The 27459-nt window shown below is 41.0% G+C and overlaps 1 protein-coding gene across 2 annotated transcripts in view; it reads right to left on the bottom strand.

Annotated features, from left to right (window-relative positions):
* Positions 1-27459, bottom strand: part of KCNT2 (potassium sodium-activated channel subfamily T member 2) — a 1359842-nt gene that overhangs the window by 485944 nt on the left and 846439 nt on the right. For both annotated transcript variants that reach the window (XM_077277827.1, XM_077277828.1), the window contains exons 15-16: positions 19179-19328; positions 8349-8575 (exon numbers count right to left, since the gene is read on the bottom strand). In XM_077277827.1, coding sequence (XP_077133942.1) covers positions 8349-8575; positions 19179-19328 — 377 coding nt within the window. The remainder of the gene's footprint in view (positions 1-8348; positions 8576-19178; positions 19329-27459) is intronic.

Raw genomic sequence — 27459 nt, 5'->3', positions numbered from 1 at the left:
TTGCTTTTAATTTAAATGGTGAAAAAAATCCAAAATTTGCACAAAAAAAAATTTGTGTCATTTTCCTAGACCTACCGTAGCAGCTCCACTTTTCATGATCTAGGGCTGGATGAGGGCTTATTTTTTGTGTTCTGAGCTGATGTTTTTAATTATATCATTTTGGCTTGGATACAATCTGTTGATCTCCCATTATTGCATTTTAATGCAATGTTGCTGCGACCCAGAAAACGTAATTCTGGCGTTTTGACTTTTTGTTTGCTATGCCATTTACCTATCAGATCAATTCTTTTTATAGCTTGATAGATTAGGCAATTCTGAATGCTGTGATACCAAATATGTATATATTTTATTTTTTTAATTGTTTTAATTTGAGTGAGGCAAAAGGGAGGTAACTTGAGAATAGAAGCTACCATAACCCGATCGCCTCTACTACATACAGGCAATGATCAGATCGCCTGTATGTAGCAGAAATGCTCACTTGCTATGAGGCGATGCTCACAGCAATCCGGCAATGACAACCATAGAGGTCTGCTGGAGACCTCTGGTTATCATGCCGATTCATTGGTGACTCGCGATCATGTGATGGGGTCACAGATGGGTGGGATTAGTGACATGCTTCCGGTGCAATCACATTAAATGCCACTGTCAGCGATTGATGATTTCACCTGTGGCTGTTAGGGGCACATGTCAGCTGTTCACAACAGCTTAGATAGGCTGGGAATATATGAGCTCAGTGCTGGAGCGCACATCAAAGAGTGGGACACGAGATGAGCAGTAGTAGTAAGGTGCATGTTGTGAAAGGGTTAACTGGGCTGTTAGTCTTACACATCTGCAAGACCTGCATTCAACTTTTATGTGATTTGCCTCTCTGTGCCGTGTGATCTGTTTGTTGATCTTTCATTGCCTGACCTTGGACCTAGTTCTAACCATCCGCCTGTTTAACCTCTTTGCTCTGATCCGCTATCCTCCGGACATTTTGACCTTGGACTGTTACCTGACTTCTACTTTGTCTCTTTCTTCTGTTTATGACATACCGTCCTTAATTTTTACCTTGGACTCCTTGAATATCCTGAATCACAGCCTGGACGTGAGAAGTGTCTCATTGTCATACTCCTGTTGTTCCTCCTCAGTTTTGGATGCGATGACTACATTGTCTGTCTTGAAGCCTATGATTGGCTACAAATGTCAAGTGATTGGAACAAAACATCATATTTCACTGATAATTTCACTGTTCCCTTAACACAGAGAATCATCGGAAGACATGCTATTCAAGTCACCTATCAGCTGTAGCCAGTCTCAGGTTAAAGACTTGAAGAGGTCTTGTGATAAGTTTACAGTTCGGATGTCGGCACACACCAAATAGCAGTCTGTGCTATATACTCATCTGGTGATAGTAGATGAGTATGGTAGAGTTTGTTACTTTCAGAGAATTCATGCTCATAGTGAACATTGTTTGCTGCCTCCACCAATCTAAGTGAGGTGTCCCTACACAGTTTGATACTGTCTAGTCAGTGTGGACTATGAAACACAAGAATGTCAGATTGCTTCAAGAACAAAACTTATCAGGAGAGACTTAAAAAACTTAGTTTTGTAGCCTGGAGGAAAGAAAGGAGAGCGTTTAAAACTTTAAAATATTTTAAAGGTTTAACTGGGAACTTTACTTGCAACAAACTTTGCATAAATTAATAGTATACTGTAGGTGAATACAATAAACTTCGTAAATGATTTAAACAGAGAGATCAGATGCCTTCCTTAGCTACTTTATCCTCTCACGAATGCCTCCCATGCACTCTAAAAAGCAGCTCAAATCCATCTTGCTGAGAAAAGACACTGTCTCACTGTGATGTCATGTGATAGAAACCGTTGTACTCTATGGAGAGGGTTGGAGTAAGGGGGGAGAGAAGCAAGGGGGGAAATAAGCAGAGGGAGACCAAGAGAGATCATGATGAGTTTTCTATCAAGTCCTTTACTTCACTCCAGTGCTGCATTTCACTCTGCACTGATCACTACTACATGCAGCTGCTGCTTCTCTCTGTGTACCCCCACAACTTACACAGATGAGGTGAATGCCACCAATCTTTCCATATATTACATTTTATGCTTCTAAAGGAGTCATTGCTGCCATTACTAACAAGGATGAGGTGAAAACCATCATTTATACCGTGTATTCCATGTCACTCTCTCCAGTTGATTATATAATTGAGGACACCATAGCGTTCGCTAACCATACGCACCACTATTTTCAGACTAACTTATTTTATTATAACACTAGCAATCCGTTGCCTAAGGTAAGTGCAGTATTGTCTCCATTTTCTCTATTGTGTTCGCACATTTTAATAAGAAACTAAGTCCAAAATCAAAGTGATAAAATCAGCAGTAGATGAATGTAGACATGGCATAAACATAGATCTTTACTTAGATGCAAATGGTAAGGGAATAATATCAAAGTGGTCTTTTTCTGATCTCAGTTTTTTGTTTTCAGAACTGTTATTGCAGAGGGGATACAAATATTTACTTAAATTGATATATCAGGAGAACTGAAGGTCTTCTTTAATTTGCAAAAAAAGTTTTAATACACTGGGTCAATAAGATGCTCGGCAACTTCCACAGGGAAAAGAGAAGGGAAGGAGAGGTGACAAAGACACTTTTCTTTGCATATACATTATTATACTGATATCATGCATTACCAAAAATTAGAGCTTTACTTTTTCTGGCTGTAAGGCCGGCGTCACACTAGCGAGTTTTACGGACGTAAGAGCGCAGAAAATACATCTGTAAAACTCGCCAAACAAACGGCACAATTATTCTCAATGGGGCTGCTCCTATCAGCCGTGTATTACGGTTCAGTATTATACGGCTTTCTACGGCCGTACAAAATCGCAGCATGCTGCGTTTGTCAGCGTATTGCGCAAATAATACGCCAATGAAAGTCTATGGGGGCGAGAAAAATACGGATTCCACACGGACCAGCAGTGTGACTTGCGAGAAATATGCAGCGGTGTTAGTGAAAAGTCGGTAATTCAATTGCCGGCTTTTCATTTCTCCTGTCTAAACCCGACATGATATGAGACATGGTTTACATACAGTAAACCATGTCATATCCCCCTTTTTTTTGCATATTCCACACTACTAATGTTAGTAGTGTGTATGTGCAAAATGTGGGCGCTGTAGCTGCGAAAATAAAGGGTTAGATTGCGGAAAAAATTGGTGTGGGCTCCCGCGCAATTTTCTCCGCCAGAAAGGTAAAGCCAGTGACTGAGGGCAGATATTAATAGCCAGGAGAGGGTCCATGGTTACTGGCCCCCCCGGCTACAAACATCTGCCCCCAGCCACCCCAGAAAAGGCACATCTGGAAGATGCGCCTATTCTGGCACTTGGCCACTCTCTTCCCACTCCCTGTAGCGGTGGGATATGGGGTAATGAAGGGTTAATGCCACCTTGCTATTGTAAGGTGACATTAAGCCAGATTAATAATGGAGAGGCGTCAATGATGACACCTATCCATTATTAATCCAATTGTCTGAAAGGGTTAAAAAACACACACACATTATTAAAAAGTATTTTAATGAAATAAACACACAGGTTGTTTTAGTATTTTATTGCTCTCTCAATCCAGCTGAACACCCTCGCTTGGCAAAATAATAAACCCACAATATACATACCCTCAGATGACCTGTCAGGTCCCACGAGGTAATCCATCTGAAGGGGTTAACTCAATTTACAGGCAGGAGCTGCGCTAATGCACTCGCTCGTGCCTGTAACCCCCGGGGAATGAATGAAAGCTGAGTGATCTGTACTTACATTGAGTTGCGGTGAGGCGCCCTCTGGTGGATGAACTCATGAACTGGAGCCTTGGAAAAGTTCCCACGCTCGAGTTCATATGAGTTCATCCACCAGAGGGCGCGTCACCGTGACTCAATGTAATTACAGATCATCCAGCTTTCATTCATTCCCCGGGGATCACAGGCACGAGCGAGTGCTTTAGCGCAGCTCCTGCCTGTAAATTGAGTTAACCCCTTCAGATGGATTACCTCGTGGGACGTGACAGGTCATCTGAGGGTATGTATATTGTGGGTTTATTATTTTGCCAAGCGAGGGTGTTCAGCTGGATTGAGAGAGCAATAAAATATTAAAACAACCTGTGTGTTTATTTCATTAAAATACTTTTAAATAATGTGTGTGTGTTTTTTTAACTTTCAGAAAATTGGATTAATAATGGATAGGTGACATAATTGACGCCTCTCCATTATTAATCTGGCTTAATGTCACCTTACAATAGCAAGGTGGCATTAACCCTTCATTACCCCATATCCCACCACTACAGGGAGTGGGAAGAGAGTGGCCAGGTGCCAGAATAGGTGCATCTTCCAGATGTGCCTTTTCTGGGGTGGCTGGGGGCAGATGTTTTTAGCCACGGGGGGGCCAATAACCACGGACCCTCTCCTGGCTATTAATATCTGTCCTCAGTCACTGGCTTTACCACTCTGGCGGAGAAAATTGCGCGGGAGCCCACGCCAATTTTTTCCGCCATTTAACCCTTTATTTTAGCAGCTACAGTGCCCAAATTTTGCACATACACACTACTAACATTAGTAGTGTGGAATATGCAAAAAAAAGGGGGATATGAGATGGTTTACTGTATGTAAATCATGTCTCATATCCTGTCGGGTTTGTGAAGGAGAAATGAGAAGCCGGCAATTGAATTAAAGGCTTTTAACATGTATCGCGCTGAATTAAATATAAATACAGAATATATATATGAGTCTCAATGATATATATATATATATATATATATATATATATATATATATATATATATACTGTATATATGTTTTCCCGAACATTTGAGCACATAAATCCATTAGATGTCGGTTTTGCAAGCCTGCGAGAATATATCGCAGTACGGATGCCATACGGATTACATACGGAGGATGCCATGCGCAAAATACGCTGACACACCCTGCCCACGGATCACTATTTTGGGAACATTTCTCCGTATTACGGCCGTATTACGGCTGTAAAAAACGGACCGTATTGTCTTACGCTGAGTGTGACGCCGGCCTAAGGGAACAGTCCGACAGCAGCGCAACTCGGACGGGAATCACAACACAATGCTTGGACTGGATGGCTGCTCTCCTGACCTAAGACAGCTGCGTAAAAATACATGCTATAACGATCGGGTCCCCAGTCCAAGCATTGCATTACGATTTCCGTCCAAGTTATATGGCAATCTGACTCTTCCCTTGGGCTATGTTACATAATAGATATGTGAATGGCATAAAACAGGAATGTAAGCCTTTGAGCATAATTCAGAGCCTCTGTGAAAGTGGAGTAGAAATATCTGCATTAAAAATGTGATAAAGAAATCTGTTTTAAAAAAAAGTGTCATTTTAATGTCATATGCTGCTTTTCATCTATAAATTGCACCACCGCTGAGTTTTGTGAAGTTTTTGAAGCTCTATGGATAGTCAGTGCCTTCGGGGACTACAGCGTACTGTCATACAGAAAATATGGTTCATATTCAAAATAGAAATCGCAAAGTTAGGTGTTCTAAATAATTATTGGTAAGAAATGGATATATATGAATATGTATTTTAGTCATGCATTTTAACCAGGGAAAGGAATCTTTTGTAATAAAATTCAAATTTACCATAAAATATTGCACAAAATAGAGTTATTTTGAATACAGAAAAGCTACTCAGTTATATGTCCGCCACACAGGGGACGGAGGCTTGCCAAATACAGCTGGAAGGAAAAGATACAATCTTCAGCAAAAGAAAGGAATCTGTACACAAAGGGCCATCAAACTATAAGAATACTCTCCCAAGAAAGGCAGTGTTGGCAGGTGATGTGCATATATTTAAAAAAGTGTTGGGAATGTTCTTAGAGAAACAGACTTTAATATTGTCATAAACAACAAAATATTGTCGTTTAGAAAGTTAACTATTTGATTGCTTTACAGTTGAAATGATAACATTAATATTTTCCATTGTATTCCGTATACCACCTTATCTTTGTTACATATTCCCTTACACTCATGTTATCCCACCATACATTCATGCACTGTATATGTTTTATAAGTAGACACCTGTCATATTGTAAAACAGTCACACAAGACTTCCCCATCTCATCTCCATATGCATTTTTGTAAAATAAAAGTTAAACGTATCTGAAAAAAAACACATTGCTTGTTAGTACAAATGAGAGAATCCTTTGAATATCAATTTCACCTACTTTGCCGAATATTAAACAAAAATTTTAATTTGCAGCAAATCTTAATACTGGAAACCTTGCAATTGTTTGGAAAATACACATGGGGGGGAAGAAAGAAAGAGAAATCCTCTGACCATAAGAGCTTACACTGTACAAGAGAAAAAGAGGACCACAATGTTCACAGGATGTTACACTCTAAGAAGAGAGACAGCGAAAGAGAAAAAGGACCCCGCTGACCACAAGAGCTTACACCTTATAAAAGTAAGATGACCCCACTGACCACAAGAGCTTACACTTTATAAGAGAGGGATGACCCTGCTGACCACAAGAGCTTACACTTTATAAGAGAGGGATGACCCTGCTGACCACAAGAGCTTACACTTTATAAGAGAGGGATGACCCTGCTGACCACAAGAGCTTACACTTTATGAGAGAGAGATGACTTCACTGACCACAAGAGCTTACCCTTTATAAGAGAGGGATGACCCCACTGACCACAAGAACTTACACTTTATAAGATTGGGATGATCCTGCTGACCACAAGAGCTTACACTTTATAAGAGAGGGATGACTCCGCTGACCACAAGAGCTTACACTTTATAAGAGTGGGATGACCCTGCTGACCAAAAGAGCTTACACTTTATAAGAGAGGGACAACCCTGCTGACCACAAGAGCTTACACTTTATAAGAGAGGGATGACCCTGCTGACCACAAGAGCTTACACTTTATAAGAGAGGGATGACCCTGCTGACCACAAGAGCTTTCACTTTATAAGAGACAGATGACCCTGCTGACCTCAAGAGCTTATACTTTATGAGAGAGAGATGACCCCGCTGACCACAAGAGCTTACCCTTTATGAAAGAGGGATGACCCTGCTGACCACAAGAGCTTATACTTTATGAGAGAGAGATGACCCCGCTGACCACAAGAGCTTACACTTTATAAGAGAGGGATGACCCCTCTAACCATGAGAGCTTACATTTTGTAAGGGAGGAATGACTCCGCTGACCACAAGAGCTTCCATTTTATAAGAGAGAGATGACCCCGCTGAGCTCAGGAGCTTACACTCTATAACAGAGGGATGACCCTGCTGACCACAAGAGCTTCTATTTTGTAAGAGAGGGATGACCCCGCTGACCACAAGTGCTTACACTTTATAAGAGAAAGATGACCCCGCTGACCACAAAAGGTTCCATTTAATAAGAGAGGGATGGCCCTGCTGATCACAAGAGCTTACACTTTATAAGAGACAGATGACCCCCCTGACAACAAGAGCTTTCACTTTATAAGAGAGGGATGACTCCGCTGACGACAAGTGCTTCCATTTTATAAGAGAGGAATGACACTGCTGACCACAAGAGCTTAAACTCTAGATAGTGACCTACCCAGTGACTCTGGAGATGGAAAATGACTGTATGAGGTATGATAATCACTAAGATGTCATAACTGTAGGGCATTATTTGAAGTCACACGCAACAACAAAAAATCATGATGGCCCACTCTCAGATGCTTCAGAAGTGTGAGAAATGATGCCTGGCAAGTTTTTCGCATCCAGAATCAAATTTCTAAATGTGCGAAATCATGTGAATCAGCAAATTTCAGGAAATTTGTCTTGAACTCAATCCTACGCAGATCAATCTGCTCATCTGCACTTGTTAGGGGAAAAAAGAACATGACTAACATTCTGAAGAGCTTCACATAAATGGAGATGTAGAGCTATACTCGGCTATCTCTAATACTTCAATGGAGAACGAATGGAGCAGAAGTGCACATACTCGAGATCAGAACCCCACTGCCAAAATCAATGGAGATCCTGGCAACTGGAACCCCCAACAATCAATTAGGGATTTCCTCTCCTATTGTTGGATGATATAACTTAATAACTTTGTAGAACCTTTGTAAGTGCTGTATAATCTGAATTACGAATGAAAAATGACATCTCTTTGTGCATTCTCTGATGTATCAGTTTCTCTATTTTCGCTGTCAAGATACTGACTACATTTTTAGGATGAAGGCTTGCAGAAATTCAAAAACTTTTAATGGGTTCACAAACATTTCAATAAATCATTCTATACGTCTATCATCAAATCCACGTTAAGAACTTGCTTCGACACTTTTTTAATGTATACGCACCCATGCTGGCAATTATACTGTGGACAGGTAGTCTGGATGGTCCGTGATAGGATTTATATTTGCGTAATTTCTCCAGTTGCTCATGTTGTTTAAAAGCTGAATTTTCTTCTTTTGTCACATGAATATAAAAACAGGTGTCTGTGGAGCTCATGATGTATCGGGGCCCTGGGTTCAGCAAGATGTTTTTGTTATCTTCTCTTTTAACACCAATTAGGCAGACACCAAATCTGGGAGATAAGGAGGGCAGCAGGAGATCTGTGAGATAAAAAGCCTTTGACATGCTAATCATTTCTTTATTAGTGATTCAGTGCATAGAAAAGTTGAAACCATATAGAAAATTCTTTATCTTTACGTTCATCTAACACAATATTTAACCCCTTCACCCCCAAGGGTGGTTTGCACGTTAATGACCGGGCCAATTTTTACAATTCTGACCACTGTCCCTTTATGAGGTTATAACTCTGGAACGCTTCAACGGATCTTGGCGATTCTGACATTGTTTTCTCATGACATATTGTACTTCATGATAGTCGTAAAATTTCTTTGATATTACCTGCGTTTATTTGCAAAAAAAATGGAAATTTGGCGAAAATTTTGAAAATTTTGCAATTTTCCAACTTTGAATTTTTATGCCCTTAAATCACAGAGATATGTCACACAAAATACTTAATAAGTAACATTTCCCACATGTCTACTTTACATCAGCACAATTTTGGAACCAAATTTTTTTTTGTTAGGGAGTTATAAGGGTTAAAAGTTGACCAGCAATTTCTCATTTTTACAACACCATTTTTTTTAGGGACCACATCTCATTTGAAGTCATTTTGAGGGGTCTATATGATAGAAAATACCCAAGTGTGACACCATTCTAAAAACTGCACCCCTCAAGGTGCTGAAAATCATATTCAAGAAGTTTATTAACCCTTCTGGTGCTTCACAGGAATTTTTGGAATGTTTAAATAAAAATGAACATTTAACTTTTTTTCACAAAAAATTTAATTCAGCTCCAATTTGTTTTATTTTACCAAGGGTAACAGGAGAAAATGGACCCCAAAAGTTGTTGTACAATTTGTCCTGAGTGCGACGATACCCCATATGTGGGGGTAAACCACTGTTTGGGCGCATGACAGAGCTCGGAAGCGAAGGAGCGCCATTTGACTTTTCAATGCAAAATTGACTGGAATTGAGATGGGACGCCATGTTGCGTTTGGGGAGCCCCTGATGTGCCTAAACATTGAAACCCCCCACAAGTGACACCATTTTGGAAAGTAGACCCCCTAAGGAACTTATCTAGAGGTGTGGTGAGCACTTTGATCCACCAAGTGCATCACAGAAGTTTATAATGCAGAACCGTAAAAATAAAAAATCATATTTTTTCACAAAAATTATTTTTCACCCCCAATTTTTTATTTTCCCAAGGGTAAAAGAAGAAATTGGACCCCAAAAGTTGTTGTACAATTTGTCCTGAGTACGCTGATACCCCATATGTGGAAATAAACCACTGCTTGGGCGCATGGGAGACCTCGGAAGGGAAGGAGCGCCATTTGACTTTTCAATGCAAAATTGACAGGAATTGAGATGGGACATCATGTTGCGTTTGGAGAGCCCCTGATGTGCGTAAACATTGAAACCCCCCACAAGAGACACCATTTTGGAAAGTAGACCCCCTAAGGAACTTATCTAGAGGTGTGGTGAGCACTTTGACCCACCAAGTGCTTCACAGAAGTTTATAATGCAGAACCGTAAAAATAAAAAATCATATTTTTTCACAAAAATTATCTTTTCACCCCCAATTTTATATTTTCCCAAGGGTAAGAGAAGAAATTGGACCCCAAAAGTTGTTGTACAATTTGTCCTGAGTACGCTGATACCCCATATGTGGGGGTAAACCACTGTTTGGGCGCATGGGAGAGCTCGGAAGGGAAGTAGCACCGTTTGACTTTTCAATGCAAAATTGACAGGAATTGAGATGGGACGCCATGTTGCGTTTGGAGAGCCACTGATGTGCCTAAACATTGAAACCCCCCACAAGTGACACCATTTTGGAAAGTAGACCCCTAAGGAACTTATGTAGATGTGTGGTGAGTGCTTTGACCCACCAAGGGCTTCACAGAAGTTTATAATGCAGAGCCGTAAAAATAAAACAAAAATTTTTTCCCACAAAAATTATTTTTCAGCCCCCAGTTTTGTATTTTCCCGAGGGTAACAGGAGAAATTGGACCCCAAAAGTTGTTGTCCAATTTGTCCTGAGTGCGTTGATACCCCATATGTGGGGGGAACCACCGTTTGGATGCATGGGAGGGCTCGGAAGGGAAGGAGCGCCATTTGGAATGCAGACTTAGATGGAATGGTCTGCAGGCGTCACATTGCGTTTGCAGAGCCCCTAATGTACCTAAACAGTAGAAGCCCCGCACAAGTGACCCCATTTTGGAAACTAGACCTGCCAAGGAACTTATCTAGATGTGTTGTAAGAACTTTGAACCCCCAAGTGTTTCACTACAGTTTATAACGCAGAGCCGTGAAAATAAAAAATCCTTTTTTTCCCACAAAAATTATTTTTTAGCCCCCAGTTTTGTATTTTCCCAGAGGTAACAGGAGAAATTGGACCTCAAAGGTTGTTGTCCTATTTGTCCTGAGTACGCTGATACCCCATATGTTGGGGTAAACCCCTGTTTGGGCACACGGGAGAGCTCGGAAGGGAAGGAGCACTGTTTTACTTTTTCAACGCAGAATTGGCTGGAATTGAGATCGGACGCCATGTCGCGTTTGGAGAGCCCCTGATGTGCCGAAACAGTGGAAACCCCCCAATTATAACTGAAACCCTAATCCAAACACACCCCTAACCCTAATCCCAACAGTAACCCTAACCACACCTCTAACCCTGACACACCCCTAACCCTAATCCCAACCCTATTCCCAACCGTAAATGTAATCTAAACCCTAACCGTAACTTTAGCCCCAACCCTAACCCTAACTTTAGCCCCAACCCTAACTGTAGCCTTAACCCTAGCCCCAACCCTAGCCCTAACCCTAACTCTAATGGGAAAATGGAAATAAATACATTTTTTTTATTTTTCCCTAACTAAGGGGGTGATGAAGGGGGGTTTGATTTACTTTTATAGCGAGTTTCTTAGCGGAATTTATGATTGGCAGCCGTCACACACTGAAAGACGCTTTTTATTGCAAAAAATATTTTTTGCGTTACCACATTTTGAGAGCTATAAATTTTCCATATTTTGGTCCACAGAGTCATGTGAGGTCTTGTTTTTTGCGGGACGATTTGACGTTTTTATTGGTAACTTTTTGGGCACGTCACATTTTTTGATCGCTTTTTATTCCGATTTTTGTGAGGCAGAATGACCAAAAACCAGCTATTCATGAATTTCTTTTGGGAGAGGCGTTTATACTGTTCCGCGTTTGGTAAAATTGATAAAGCAGTTTTATTCTTCGGGTCAGTACGATTACAGCGATACCTCATTTATATTATTTTTTTATGTTTTGGCGCTTTTATACGATAAAAACTATTTTATGGAAAAAATAATTATTTTTGCATCGCTTTATTCTCAGGACTATAACTTTTTTATTTTTTTGCTGATCATGCTGTATGGCAGCTCGTTATTTGCGGGACAAGATGACGCTTTCAGCGGTACCATGTTTATTTATATCTGTATTTTTGATCGCGTGTTATTCCACTTTTTGTTCAGCGGTATGATAATAAAGCGTTGTTTTTTGCCTCATTTTTTTTTTTTTTCTTACGGTGTTTACTGAAGGGGTTAACTAGTGGGCCAGTTTTATAGGTCGGGTCGTTACGGAAGCGGCGATACTAAATATGTGTACTTTTATTGTTTTTTTTTTTTATTTAGATAAAGAGTTGTATTTATGGGAATAATATATATATATTTTTTTCATTATTTTGGAATATTTTTTTTTACACATTTGGAAAAATTTTTTTTTACTTTTTTACTTTGCCCCAGGGGGGGACAATACAGATCGGTGATCTGCCAGTTTGCAAAGCACTCTGACAGATCACCGATCTGAGAGAAGTGCAGGCTGCTTCACAGTGCCTGCTCTGAGCAGGCTTCTGTGAAGCCACCTCCCTCCCTGCAGGACCCGGATCCGCGGCCATCTTGGATCCGGGTCTGGAGCAGGCAGGGAGGGAGGTAAGACCCTCGCTGCAACGCGATCACATCGCGTTGCTGCGGGGGGGCTCAGGGAAGCCCGCAGGGAGCCCCCTCCCTGCGCGATGCTTCCCTGCACCGCCGGCACATCGCGATCATGTTTGATCGCGGTGTGCCGGGGGTTAATGTGCCGGGAGCAGTCCGTGACTGCTCCTGGCACATAGTGCCGGATGTCAGCTGCGATAGGCAGCTGACACCCGGCCGCGATCGGCCGCGCTCCCCCCGTGAGCGCCGCCGATCGCGCTGGATGTACTATCCCGTCGGTGGTCATAAGGTCCCACCCCACCTCGACGGGATAGTACGTCCGATGTCAGAAAGGGGTTAATATCACAGATCTTGAACTATAAAAGCCACTACATAATCTAAAATAAAGACAATTAAACCCACCAATATAGGCAAACAGTTTAATGAGTATGGGGGGCTAATGACTCCCCATAATAGATGATGTTGGGGGAAAGAAGCATTGGACCTGATGAGTTTTATCATCTGATCCTTTTGTTCTTATGGGGGATAAGCCACTACCAGAGGGGTCCAGCAGTGCCTCTCATAGAATCCATGTCGGCCACGCAACATGTTCCTGTGTTTGCAGGAAGTCTGGAGAAATGTCTGATGGCTGAACCACTTTCTGGCTGTCAGGTTTATAATATGTGTGGGGAGTGGGGATCTCAACTAGTAAAACAAAAAGTCATGGTGCTTATATCAGTTTTGAAAAAGTAAGGCTCTTCTGTACATCCGAAAACAAGACCAGCTCCACAAACTTGATATTTAAAGTAAAATCCACAGACTGCCCAAGGGATTTAACCCTTAGTGACCACCAATACGCCTTTTTACTGACCTGCGAATTAAAAGAATAGCCTCCCCCGACTGGTGACAATCCAGCAGCTGTCAGTAGTACTCTATAGATGACAACTTGCTGCATCAGCACGATCAGTGTTGATACCAACTATAATCATTTAACCCCTTAAATGCTTTTGTAAATAGTGACTACTGCATCTAGATGGTTAACAGAGTGTGGTGCTCCCTCTTTAAACCCATTGGCACCCTGAGACCTTGATCATGTGGTCCTGATGTTTGCTGTGGCAATCCATGACTAAATAGTGGCCTTAAAGTCTGCCAGCTACAGTGGCCTGTTCAGAAGTTATCAAGATTTAGGTGGTAAAAATACTTTTCTTTATTCCTCTTATGCTAATTTGGATTAATTCCTGAAAAGCACCTGAAGGGTTGATAAACTACCTGAAAGTAAATTTGCATATGTTGACGGGTGCTGTTTTTAAAATGGTATAACTTTTGAGGGTTTCCAATATATAGGACACCCAACGTCACTTAAAAACTGAATAGGTCCCTAAAAAAACAAGTTTTGTTGATTTCCTTGAAAAAATGAAAAGTTACTACTACACTACTACATTTTTAAACCTTCTAAAATGCTGTCAAAATAAAACAATGTTTTACAAATGGTGCTGATGTAAAGCAGACACGAGGGAAATATGATTTACTAATGTTTTCGTGTGGTATGACCATCTGGATAAAAAGGGATAACCATTCAAAGTTTGAAAATTGCAATTTTTTTTATTTTTTTGTAAAATTTCTGATATTTGCATAAATAAACTCAAAACACATCTTTCTATCTACCTTCTCCTAGTCGCTGGAGATATCCTCTCCCAACCCTGGCTCCCCATGTTATAGCAAGTCAAACCTCCACAACTGCTACACTCAGAAACCCCTCTAACCTTATAAATATTCCCTGCATGTCTTCTGTCTCTTTCAATTGTGCCCTTTGGAATACTCGCTCAGTGTGTAATAAACTCTCCTTCATTCATGACTTCTTCCTTTCTAATTCTCTTAACCTTCTGGCTCTCACTGAAGCCTGGATCCATCAGTCAGACACCACCGCTACTGCTCTCTCATATGGTGGACTACACTTCTCTCATACTCCAAGATCAGATGACAGAGCAGGTGAAGGCTTTGGTCTGCTCCTATCACCCAAATGTTCCTTTCAGGTTATCCCTCAAGTACCCTCACTTGTCTTTCCTTCTTTTGAGGTCCATGCTGTCAGACTCTACATCCCCTTCTCCATGCGAGTGGCAGTGGTGTATCATCCTTCGGGCCCCTACCATCAGTTCCTGAATCACTTTGCTACCTGGCTTCCACACTTTCTTTCCTGTTACATCCCCACCTTCATCATAAGCAATTTCAACATCCCCATTGCTTTTCCCCTTTCCCCACCTGCTACCCACCTTTTATCTCTAACCTCCTCCTTTGGCCTCTCACAGCTTACTAACTCTCCAATGCATAAAGATGGAAACTCCCTCGACTAGTTCTTCCCCCGGCTTTGCTCAGTGGATGATTTCACAAACTCCCCTCTCCCACTCTCTGACCATAACCTTCTTCCATTCTCTATCAAGAACTGCTATCCCGCTCAGGTCATCCTACTTTCCACACATATAGAAATATACAGGCCATTAACACCCAGAAACTTGCAGTCATCATTGGCCCCTATCTCCTTCCTCTCATGTCCACATGTCCTGATTCTGCCCTGAAGCTTTATCTTGAAAGACTGCAATGTGCCCTGGATGATGCTGCACCTCCTATACATAGAACAACAAGGCACAGACGGCGACAACCCTGGCAGATGCTGCAAACATGTTTCCTACAGCGTTGCTCCGCTGAATGTCTGTGGAGAAAATCCAATCTACCCGAAGATTTAATCCGTTATAAGTTTATGCTTAAAACATATAACACTGCCCTTCACCTCTCCAAACAAACCTAGTTCAACACTCTCATTACCTCACTATCCAATAACCCGAAACATCTCTTCATTCCCTACTGAACCCAAAAGTGCAGGCCCCAACCACGGATCTCCGCCCTGAAGATCTGGCCAATTATTTCAAAGAAAAAAATGACCATATCGACAGGAAATTATCTACCAATCCCCTCATACCATGCACTCTCCTCCCTCCCCACTGCATGTAGCTCACTCTCTGACTTTAAACTAGTCACAGAAGAAGAAGTGATGAGGCTCCTTGCATCTTCTCGCCTGACCAATTGCACTAGTGACCCCATTTCGTCACATCTCCTCCAGTCCCTTTCCCCTGCTGTCACCACCCACCAAACAAAAATATTCAACCTCTTTCTCTTCTGGTATCTTTCCCTCCTCATTAAAGCATGCCATCATATATCTATTTCTTAAAAAAACATCCCTTGACCAAAACTGTGCCGCTAACTATAGACCTGTCTCTAATCTTCCCTTCATCTCTAAACTCCTGGAGCGCCTGGTCCACTCCCATCTTATCCGCTATCTCTCAGATAACTCTCTTCTAGACCCTCTAAAATCCAGTTTCCGCTCTTTACACTCTAATGAAATTGCCCTTACTAAAGTCTCTAATAATCTATTAACAGCTAAATGTAATGGTCCCTGCTCCCTGCTAATTCTCTTGGATCTCTCTGCAGCATTCGACACTGTAGATCATCAGCTCCTCCTCACTATGCTCTGCTCCATCGGCTTCAAGGGCACCTTCTCTCCTCGTTCTCCTCCTATCTCTCTGACCACTCCTTCACTGTGTCTTTTGCTGGTTCCTCCTTCTCTCACCTTCCCCTTACTGTTGGAGTTCCTCAAGGATCGGTTCTAGGCCCCCTCCTCTTCTCTTTGTATATTGCCCCTATTGGTCAAACAATTTGGTTTCCAGTACCATCTCTATGCTGATGACACTCAATTATACACTTCTGCTCCTGATATCTCGCCTGCTTTTTTAGAAAATACTAGTGATTGTCTTATCGCTGTCTCTAACATCATGTCCTTCCTTTATCTGAAACAAAACCTGTTAAAAACTGAACTTCTTGTGATTCCTCTCACTACTAAAATGCCTATGCCCAACATTGACATTTCCGTGTGTGGTTCTTCCATTACTCCCCAGCAACATGCTTGTTGTCTTGGGGTCAAACTTGATTCAGAGCATTCATTCTCCCCCCACATCCGATCACTGGCTCGCTCTTGTTATCTGCACCTCAAAAACATTTGTAGAATTCGACCCTTTCTTACTTTTGACTCTGCAAAAACTATCTCTGTTTCTCTTATTCATTCTTGTCTGGACTATTGTAACTCTCTACTAATCGGTCTCCCTCTTACCAAACTCTCCCCTCTCCAATCTGTCTTGAATTCTGCAGCCAGGATCATATTCCTCATAAATCGTTACACTAATACCTCTACCTTGTGCTAGTAATTACACTGGTTACCCATCCACTTCAGAATCCAGTACAAACGTATTACCCTCAGCCACAAAGCACTCCATGGCTCAGCACGACCATACATCTCCTCCCTCGTCGCAATCTACCATCCTACCCCTGCCCTCCATTCTGCTAATGACCAGAGGTCAGCATCCTTAATAATCAGAACCTCACACCCCCGTCTCCAAGACTGTTCATATGCTGCGCCAATTCTTTGGAATGCACTACCCAGGTTAATACAATTAATCCCCAATCCACACAGTTTTAAGTGTGGTCTAAAAACGTATTTGTTCATACTGGCCTACCATCTCAATGCTTTAACCTAACTATTCCTGTGTTGCCCATTCAAGATTTTTACCACAACAAGGTTCCTTGCATCATGTTCTCACATGCTTCATGCATTTAATAGCCCTGTGTCTGTACTGTTACGTACTTAGGCTGATAACCGGTTCATGCAGCTTTACATGAACTACACTATGGCTGGTCTGAACAACTAAGCAATTGTTACCATCCACCTCTCGTGTCTCCCCTTTTCCTCATAGATTGTAAGCTTGCGAGCAGGGCCCTCATTCCTCTTGGTATCGTATCTGTTTTGATCTATGTGCTTATTTTTATGCTGTAATGTCTATTGTATGTACAAGTCCCCTCTAAAATGTAAAGTGCTGCGGAATATGTCGAAGCGATAGAAATTAAATTATTATTATTAAAGTAAATTTTCCATTATCATAAAGTACAATGTGTTGCAAAAAAAACTGTCTCAAAATCAATGGGATTTGTTTAAGTGTTCCAGCGTTATTGCCACACAAAGTGACACTGGTCAGATTTCAAAAACTTGGCCTGGTCACTAAGGTGTTAAGGAAATCTGTAAGTATGAACAATCATCCTAAGCTGTCTATATGAGGATGTAAGCCATAAGAAGTTGAATAAAATGATAACTTGATATCTGAGATCCAGTGTCTTATTCCAAAGAAATACACATTTTGTATGTAAATATTATGCTGAAGACTATGGGTCAGACACTGATCTTCCTGAGAACCTGCTTCTGGAGCTTGTTGTAAATTAAAGTGTGCGTTACCAGTGTGAGACATGTAATGACTGACACTTTGATTTCATAATAACATACAGCTCTGCAGTGAGATCAGAATGAGCACATCACAACAGGGCTAACCCAGTACAGCAGAAGTGACCTTGGCCTCATTACAAACACATTTTCAGTTGCATCTGTCGTCTCACAGTTCTTCAGCTTCCATCTCACAGGCAGTCAGTATAGAGGAAGGATAATACAGCAGAGCTTACACCACTGTGAGAATAGAACTGCAAATATGCTTGTTGTATTTGTACTAAGACAATGTTCAAATCAGCTGTACTCTACTGCAGTGTTTTTGCTTTACTTGGTATCAGCACTTCTCCCTTTTGACTTAAATGTTTTTAATTAGCAAGAGACTGCAAGAGGGGTTGTGCCTATTCTTATTCTCTGCTAATAGTTTCAGAACTTGTACAAAATGAGGGGTTTTTAGCTCCTTTCACTAGTGCTGTTGTATTGCGGTCATTGCTTCTGTGCTAGTTTGCCTGTGGGGTGTAGTGGTCTGGAGTCATGAAAGCTTTGCCTTGCAGCATGGGTGCTGTGGGGCATTGGGTTGCTTCTCCTGCTGGTGGGCTGTAGCTGTGGTGGTGGTCGACGCATGGTGCCATACCTTTTAGGTTAGGAAATAGAGACCCGCTGAAAAGTTCTCCATGATGGGATAGTGGACTTCACACATTCTGATTAAAATGTTAAACTAATAACCTTAGGTTCATTTCTAAAAAAAAAAAAATGCCTAGTGGCGTTAGATCATTGTATGATTTTGGGATGCACGGTCTATGTCTTTTTCTGCAGCTATGGTTTGACTGTAACAAATGTTATATTTTAGTCTTCACCTGCAATGACCCCTGATTAGTTATGAGCGAGTGTGCTCGTTACTCAAGTTTTCCGAGCATGCTCGGGTGTTCTCTGAGTATCTTGGGAATTCTTGTAGATTATGTTTGTGTCCCCACCGCTGCATGATTTGCTGCTGCTAGACAGCCTGAACACATGTGGGGATTCCCTAACAAACAGGCAATCCCTGCATGTTTTCAGGTTGTCTAGCAGCCGCAAATCATGCAGCTGCGGGGACACAAACATAATCTACAAGCACGCAAAAAATACTCGGAGAACACCCGAGCATGCTCGGAAATCTCGAGTAATGAGCACACTCGCTCATCGCTACTCCTGATGTATACTCTGCATTATAGGATGGGGTAGGGATTTATTCTGATGTGCCATGAATATATTAGAATATAAATTAATGGAAGTGTGCTTAAAGCCTGACCTTGTAGCTAGATCAATACTGAAAAAAAACAGCAACATAAAAATTGAATACAAAATTATATTGTACAGCAGATTTACACCTACTTTTTATGTGCGTGGAATGAAGCATATGTGAAGCTTTTTCCTTCATATTCTGCAAAGAATAAGCTTTCCTCCATTTTAATATGGTAGACCTCATTTCCTGAACATCTACCATACATTTTCTGCCATTGCTCTGGAGACTGTTGTCCTTCTCTGTTTTACAAAGAAGAGAAACATTAAGTACAGTATATCCCAAATGGACAATGATAAAAGGCACAACATAATTTATATGGTTACTTAAGGGCTTTCTCTGAGGCTTAGTGCATCACAACATTTCACCTCTGTCTCTCTTGAATTAATCAGTGGCTTGGAGAGCACAGGAAAAAAGCACTTACAAAGTATAATACGCCTGGTATTTAACAGAAATATCCCAAAATTGGTATGACTACTGACATATTCCCCCATATCTGGCACATTCCATGTCGTGCTTTCTATATCATAGAAACTTATTCTGACCTATGTAGTTTTCTCAAGTTTTCACATAAATTTGTATTGTGATGGTCAGAATAGCTTGACACTGATAACTACAAATATTACAACTTTTGTAACATCACGACTCTATGTGAAATCAACAAGATAAAAATTCCCCAAATATAAACTAGACATAGGAAACAAAATTATGAATAAAGAAAAATAGCACAAACTTAAAGTTAATATTCCTTAAAGAGGATTATACGTTTAGGTAGGAAAAAAGGATCATCTCCGCGCTGCCGCAAGAAGAATTCCAATAATTGTAGAGGTTTCAACATGGTTTATTCTACACGTTTCAGGGTTCAGGTGACCCCTTCATCAGGACATACCACAAATATTGTACCTTTAAAGAGGATTATGGATTTCTGGGTCAACAAATCCAGAAAGTGGGAGTCTACATCTTGGCACCTCCATGGATTAACAGTTTGAAGAGACGAGTGCCGTAGCCTTTTTAGTATTTATAGTCCTCCATCTGCCTGCACATTGTCCAATTAGTGGCATCTGTGTCAGGCAGTGGAGTGTCCTAATGAGATGAATGAATTTCCGTTGAGGGCATTAATCTGCTTCCATCTTTGGGGCAGCATTAAATAAGGGGTTTGGTTTAGAAGACAGAGTCATCATTACTGCATTTTGAACTTAAGTGCATTGGGGTCTGAGTCAGGGTCTGAATTGGCTGTAGTCTGTGGTGGGAATTTTTTTTAGAGGACTGCTTTGGGGAGTAAATTTATTTATGTTCCTGTTATGTTGTCTGAATTAGTTTGTCGCGGTTTTGGTGGGGGGTAAAATATTTGTTCTTGCTATTAAGGCAGGGGACGGCTTCAAAAGTCAGGAGCCAAACAGCTTTAAGGGCAAGTTGTCATGGAGGCTTGGGCTGGGTAGAGAAGAAAAAGTACAGTGGTATTGTTGGATAGTGTATAGGTACAGTTTTACCCAACTTAAAAAGAGAGTGTACATTTGTGTTAGACCGAATGATTAGGTGTTTTCATCTTCCACGTTTATTTTTTTTCTTGCAGGTATGGTATAGGTTACAGAGAAAGCAAAAAAAAGAAAAAATGAACAAGGAATGCAGATATTTACCACGAGCATAGCTTGCGGGTATTGTAGATTTTGCATTGAATATAAAAGCTCATTTAATGATTATCATGCAGTCTAAACATGCTGCTCATCACCTGACAAATGAGCAAAATGCTCATTCAATGGTTGATATGATTCTTTTAATTTGCTCAAAAGATCATCATTCTCGGCAGCACATTATATTGTGTAATCAGGACCTGCGCTGTCAGGAAAGCGGCAGCCTATGTGCACTGAACTATTGAGTACAGATTCTTCTGTGATCAGACAATTAAACATGTTATTAAATGACGGCTGACCGGCAAACCTTTCAGATTGGTGAAACGCGCCCTCTATACACACCTCTACAGTAAGGGGTTAAAAAGCACACATCTGTATAGCTGGCAGACCGATGCATAATTGTATGGAAATGAAGCTAAGACATGGCATTTTAACAAACAAATGTCGCCGTTTTATTGATCGCCTTGAGATATACACCCTGAATAACTTCTTGTTTAATTCTCCAGAAACACGCTTTAAGTATTGCTTTTAATCACATCGCAACGCTGCAGAGGCGCCTTGATTTGCATCACCGTCAGCACTTTTATTTTTTTTTTCAGCAGAGTTAACATTAGAGTTTTCTTATTTGTAATGAAAGCAGTGTATCAGGATTCAGACTGAAGACGACTAAGAATCCATGATTACGATGCAGTGTAAAAAAATGAAGCAGGAACTATTAAAGCTCAAATCATTCAAAAAAAATTTTGCATTTCAATTTTCCAGAAGACAAAACAGCAGAATTCAGAGATTTACAATATCTTGCAATTATGTACACATGATCATTTCCGATATGTGCTGGGAAAGCTGCAGATGAGCGCATGATCTAATTACTTGCAAGTTTTCAGCTCTGATCTGCAGTTATACAGCGCCATCCAGTGTTTTCTTCAAGAATTGGAAGATAAAAATGTAAAATACACAGTATGGGACCAAGAATGCACCAGGAACACTTCATTTTTTATTTAGAATTTTTATTTGTTAATTTCATTTATATTTTTTATATTTTATGTTTTTGCTGTTAGTTATGACAGTCTGTGTTGACAGGCTGTGTTGGATTTAGTTAAACCTAGTATGTCCTGACAGCAGTCTCCACTATCATCATTGATGCGACATATATTCCTAATAGCCACCTCATCAGACGCCATACGTACAAAGATCAGGAAGGCATAGAACGCCTAATTGATGACTCACAGTTGCCCGATTCTCTACAGAATAAAGTCCCTAAATCTCCAAAACAAAATGTTTTTTAATCGAATCCTTTAGAGGTTATATAATGGACATCCTGGAAAATTACATTTATTCACTTGAATTAAAAATAGCATATTAGAGATGATGAGATATTTTGAAAGTTGTCGATTTCCACAAATTTTCTCAAATACTTAGATTTGTGATGAATACATTTGAGCAAATTTCCATGCTGGAAAGTTTGTAATTGCTTGGGAAATACTCACAGTGGAGCTGAGAGAGAGCCTGGCTGAGCAAAAGAGTTTACACTTTACACATAAGAAAGAGAGGATCCGCTAACCATAACAGCTTACACTTTAAAGGAGCAGAAGAGAGAGAGAAAGGACCACATTGACCACAGGAACTTATTCTCTACAGAACTTGCTTAGCCAGTGACTCTGGAGGAGAAAAATGACTGCCATACATACTTTTCTGGTAACTGCTGTAAAGCTGTGGTAGCTTCGTTCGCAGTGAAGAAGCAGTGACCCACAAATTCAAACACAAAAGTCTATTTTAATGTGTTACTTCACACAGTCAATATACACTCACCGGCCACTTTATTAGGTACACCTGTCCAACTTCTTGTTAACACTTAATTTCTAATCAGCCAATCACATGGCGGCAACTCAGTGCATTTAGGCATGTAGACATGGTCAAGACAATCTCCTGCAGTTCAAACCGAGCATCAGTATGGGGAAGAAAGGTGATTTGAGTGCCTTTGAACGTGGCATGGTTGTTGGTGCCAGAAGGGCTGGTCTGAGTATTTCAGAAACTGCTGATCTACTGGGATTTTCACGCACAACCATCTCTAGGGTTTACAGAGAATGGTCCGAAAAAGAAAAAAAATCCAGTGAGCGGCAGTTCTGTGGGCGGAAATGCCTTGTTGATGCCAGAGGTCAGAGGAGAATGGGCAGACTGGTTCGAGCTGATAGAAAGGCAACAGTGACTCAAATCGCCACCCGTTACAACCAAGGTAGGCCTAAGAGCATCTCTGAACGCACAGTGCGTCGAACTTTGAGGCAGATGGGCTACAGCAGCAGAAGACCACACCGGGTACCACTCCTTTCAGCTAAGAACAGGAAACTGAGGCTACAATTTGTACAAGCTCATCGAAATTGGACAGTAGAAGATTGGAAAAACGTTGCTTGGTCTGATGAGTCTCGATTTCTGCTGCGACATTCGGATGGTAGGGTCAGAATTTGGCGTAAACAACATGAAAGCATGGATCCATCCTGCCTTGTATGGAGCATCTTTGGGATGTGCAGCCGACAAATCTGCGGCAACTGTGTGATGCCATCATGTCAATATGGACCAAAATCTCTGAGGAATGCTTCCAGCACCTTGTTGAATCTATGCCACGAAGAATTGAGGCAGTTCTGAAGGCAAAAGGGGGTCCAACCCGTTACTAGCATGGTGTACCTAATAAAGTGGCCGGTGAGTGTAAACTTTAGAGGTTGGAGTTTCAAAGTTCTCACAACACATCTAGATAAGTTCCTTGGGGTGTAGTTTCCAACATGGGGTCACTTGTGGGTGATTTCCACTGTTTAGGCACATCAGGGGCCCTCCAAATGCGACATGCCACCTGATCTCTATTCCAGCCAATTCTGCATTTAAAAATAAAAACGGTGCTCATTCTCTTCCAAGCTCTGCCATGCACCCAAACAGTGGTTTACCCCCACATATGGGGTAACAGCATACTCAGGACAAATTGCACAACAACTTTTGGAGTCCAATTTCTCCTGTTATCCATGGGAAAATAAAAAATGGGGGGCAAAAAAATCATTTTTGCGAAAAAATATGATTTTTTATTTTTACGTCTCTATATGATAAACTTCTGTGAAGCACTTGGGGTTCAAAGTGCTCACCACACATCTAGATAAGTTCCATAGGGGGTCTACATTCCAAAATGGTGTCATTTGTTGGGGGTTTCCACTGTTTAGGCACATCAGGGGCTCTCCAAACACAACATGTGTCTTATCTCAATTCCAGCCAATTTTGCATTGGAAAGTCAAATGGCGCTCCTTCCCTTCCAAGCTCTGCCATGGCCCAAACAGTGGTTTACCCTCACATAGGGGGTATCAGCCCAACAAATTTTTGGGTCCAATTTCTCCTGTTACTTTTGGTAAAATAAAACAAATTGGATCTGAAGTATTTTTTTTGTGAAAAAAGCTAAATGTTCATTTTTTTTAAACATTCAAAAAATTCCTGTGAAGCACCTGAAGGGTTAATAAACTTCTTAAATATAGTGTTGAGCACCTTGGGGGGGTGCAGTTTTTAGAATTGTGTCACTTTGGGTATTTTCTATAATATACCCCTCAAAGTGATGTGGTCCCTAAAAAAATGGTGTTTTAAAAATGAGAAATCGCTGGTCAATTTTAACTCTTATAACTTCCTAACAAAAAAATGTTGGTTCGAAAATTATGCTGATGTAAAGTAGACATGTGGAAAATGTTACTTATTAAGTATTTTGTGTAACATATCTCTGTGTTTAAAAGGGCAGGAAAATGCAAATTTGGAAAATTGCGAAATTTTCAAAATTTTCACCAAATTTCCGTTTGAATTTTAAACAAAACAATTCAGATGCAGTTGAAGTTCAGACTTTCAGCTTTCATTTGAGGGGATCCACATTAAAATTGGATGAAGGGTTTAGGAGTTTCAGCTCCTTAGCATGTGCCATCCTGCTTTTAAAGGGACCAAAGGTAATTGGACAGATTAAATAATTTTAAATAAAATGTTCATTTTTAGTACTTGGTTGAAAACCCTTTGTTGGCAATGGCTGCCTAAAGTCTTGAACTCATGGACATCAGCAGACGCTGTTTCCTCCTTTTTGATGCTCTGCCAGGCCTTCACTGCTGTGGTTTTCAGTTGCTGTTTGTTTGTGGGTCTTTCAGTCTGAAGTTTAGTCTTTAACAAGTGAAATGCATTCTCAATTGGATTGAGATCAGGTGACTGACTTGGTTATTCAAGAATATTCCACTTCTTTGCGTTAATAAACTTCTTGGTTGCTTTGGCTTTATGTTTTGGGTCATTGTCCATCTGTAGTATGAAACGACGACCAATCAGTTTGGCTGCATTTGGCTGGATCTGAGCACACAGTATGTCTCTGAATACCTCAGAATTCATTTGGCTGCTTCTGTCCTGTGTCACATCATCAATAAACACTAATGACCCAGTGCCGCTGGCAGCCATGCATGCCAAAGCCATCACACTGCCTCGCCGTGTTTTACAGATAACGTGGTATGCTTTGGATCATGACATGAGCTGTACCACGCCTTTGCCATACTTTTCTCTTTCCATCGTTCTGGTAGAAGTTGATCTTGGTTTCATCTGTCCAAAGAATGTTCTTCCAGAACTGTGCTGGCTTTTTTAGATGTTTTTTAGCCTTTTTCTTCTTGATGCTTACGATTGGCTCACACCGTGCAGTGAACCCTCTGTATTTACTTTCATGCAGTCTTCTCTTTATGGTAGATTTGGATATTTATACGCCGACCTCCTGGAGAGTGTTGTTCACTTGGTTGGCTGCTGTGAAGGGGTTTCTCTTCACCATGGAGATTATTCTGCCATCATCCACGACTGTTGTCTTCCGTGGGCGCCCAGGTCTTTTTGAATTGATGAGTTCACCAGTGCTTTCTTTCTTTCTCAGGATGTACCAAACTGTAGATTTTGCCATTCCTAATATTGTAGCAATTTCTCGGATGGCTTTTTCTGTTTTCGCAGCTTAAGGATGGCTTGTTTCACCTGCATGGAGAGCTCCTTTGACCGCATGTTTACTTCACAGCAAAACCTTCCAAATGCAAGCACCACACCTCAAATCAACTCCAGGCCTTTTATCTGCTTAATTGAGAATGACATAACGAAGGGATTGCCCACACCTGTCCATGAAATAGCCTTGGAGTCAATTGTCCATTTACTTTCGTTCCCCTTAAAAACAGGGTGGCACATGCTAAGGAGCTGAAACTCCTAAACCCTTCATCCAATTTTAATGTGGATCCCCTCAAATGAAAGCTGAAAGCCTGAACTTCAACTGCATCTGAATAGTTTTGTTTAAAATTCATTGTGGTAATGTCCATAACCAAAATTAGAAAAATGTTGTCTCTGTCCAAATATATATGGACCTATATATATATATATATATATATATATATATATATATATATATATATATATATATATATATATATATATATATATATATATATATATATATCAAAAAGCATAAAGCATGAACGGCACTAGGTATAACGTAGCGGGTGGGGTAACCGCAGCCTGAGGATTCCACTGCAGGACTCCTATAGCACGTATATAGTCAGCAATGTTAGGGTGGTGCTCAGCAAAAAAAAGCAGTGAATAAATATCAAAGAAGAAAAGAGAAAATGCGGCACTCACCCTGATGAATTGCAAATTAAAGTCCTTTATTCATCATAACTTGACAACGGACATAGCAAGGAGAGGTGGCTGGGAGAGATCAGCGGTGTGGGGAGAGAGAACAGGACTACGACCGTTTCGCGCTTGTGCGCTTCCACGGGTCCAGGACCCGTGGAAGCGCACAAGCGCTAAACGATCGTAGTCCTGTTCTCTCTCCCCGCACCGCTGATCTCTCCCAGCCACCTCTCCTTGCTATGTCCGTTGTCAAGTTATGATGAATAAAGGACTTTAATTTGCAATTCATCAGGGTGAGTGCCGCATTTTCTCTTTTCTTATTTGAGATATATATATATATATATATATATATATATATATATATACACTCACTGGCCACTTTATTAGGTACACCTGTCCAACTTCTTGTTAACACTTAATTTCTAATCAGCCAATCACATGGCGACAACTCAGTGCATTTAGGCATGTAGACATGGTCAAGACAATCTCCTGCAGTTCAAACCGAGCATCAGTATGGGGAAGAAAGGTGATTTGAGTGCCTTTGAACGTGGCATGGTTGTTGGTGCCAGAAGGGCTGGTCTGAGTATTTCAGAAACTGCTGATCTACTGGGATTTTCACGCACAACCATCTCTAGGGTTTACAGAGAATGGTCCGAAAAAGAAAAAAAATCCAGTGAGCGGCAGTTCTGTGGGCGGAAATGCCTTGTTGATGCCAGAGGTCAGAGGAGAATGGGCAGACTGGTTCGAGCTGATAGAAAGGCAACAGTGACTCAAATCGCCACCCGTTACAACCAAGGTAGGCCTAAGAGCATCTCTGAACGCACAGTGCGTCGAACTTTGAGACAGATGGGCTACAGCAGCAGAAGACCACACCGGGTACCACTCCTTTCAGCTAAGAACAGGAAACTGAGGCTACAATTTGTACAAGCTCATCGAAATTGGACAGTAGAAGATTGGAAAAATGTTGCTTGGTCTGATGAGTCTCGATTTCTGCTGCGACATTCGGATGGTAGGGTCAGAATTTGGCGTAAACAACATGAAAGCATGGATCCATCCTGCCTTGTATGGAGCATCTTTGGGATGTGCAGCCGACAAATCTGCG

This window comes from Ranitomeya variabilis, chromosome 8, assembly GCF_051348905.1.
Source record: "Ranitomeya variabilis isolate aRanVar5 chromosome 8, aRanVar5.hap1, whole genome shotgun sequence".
In the NCBI taxonomy this organism is placed as follows: Eukaryota; Metazoa; Chordata; class Amphibia; order Anura; family Dendrobatidae; genus Ranitomeya; species Ranitomeya variabilis.
Note: the sequence above shows the minus strand (reverse complement) of the source record. Positions and strands in the feature narration are given on the sequence as shown.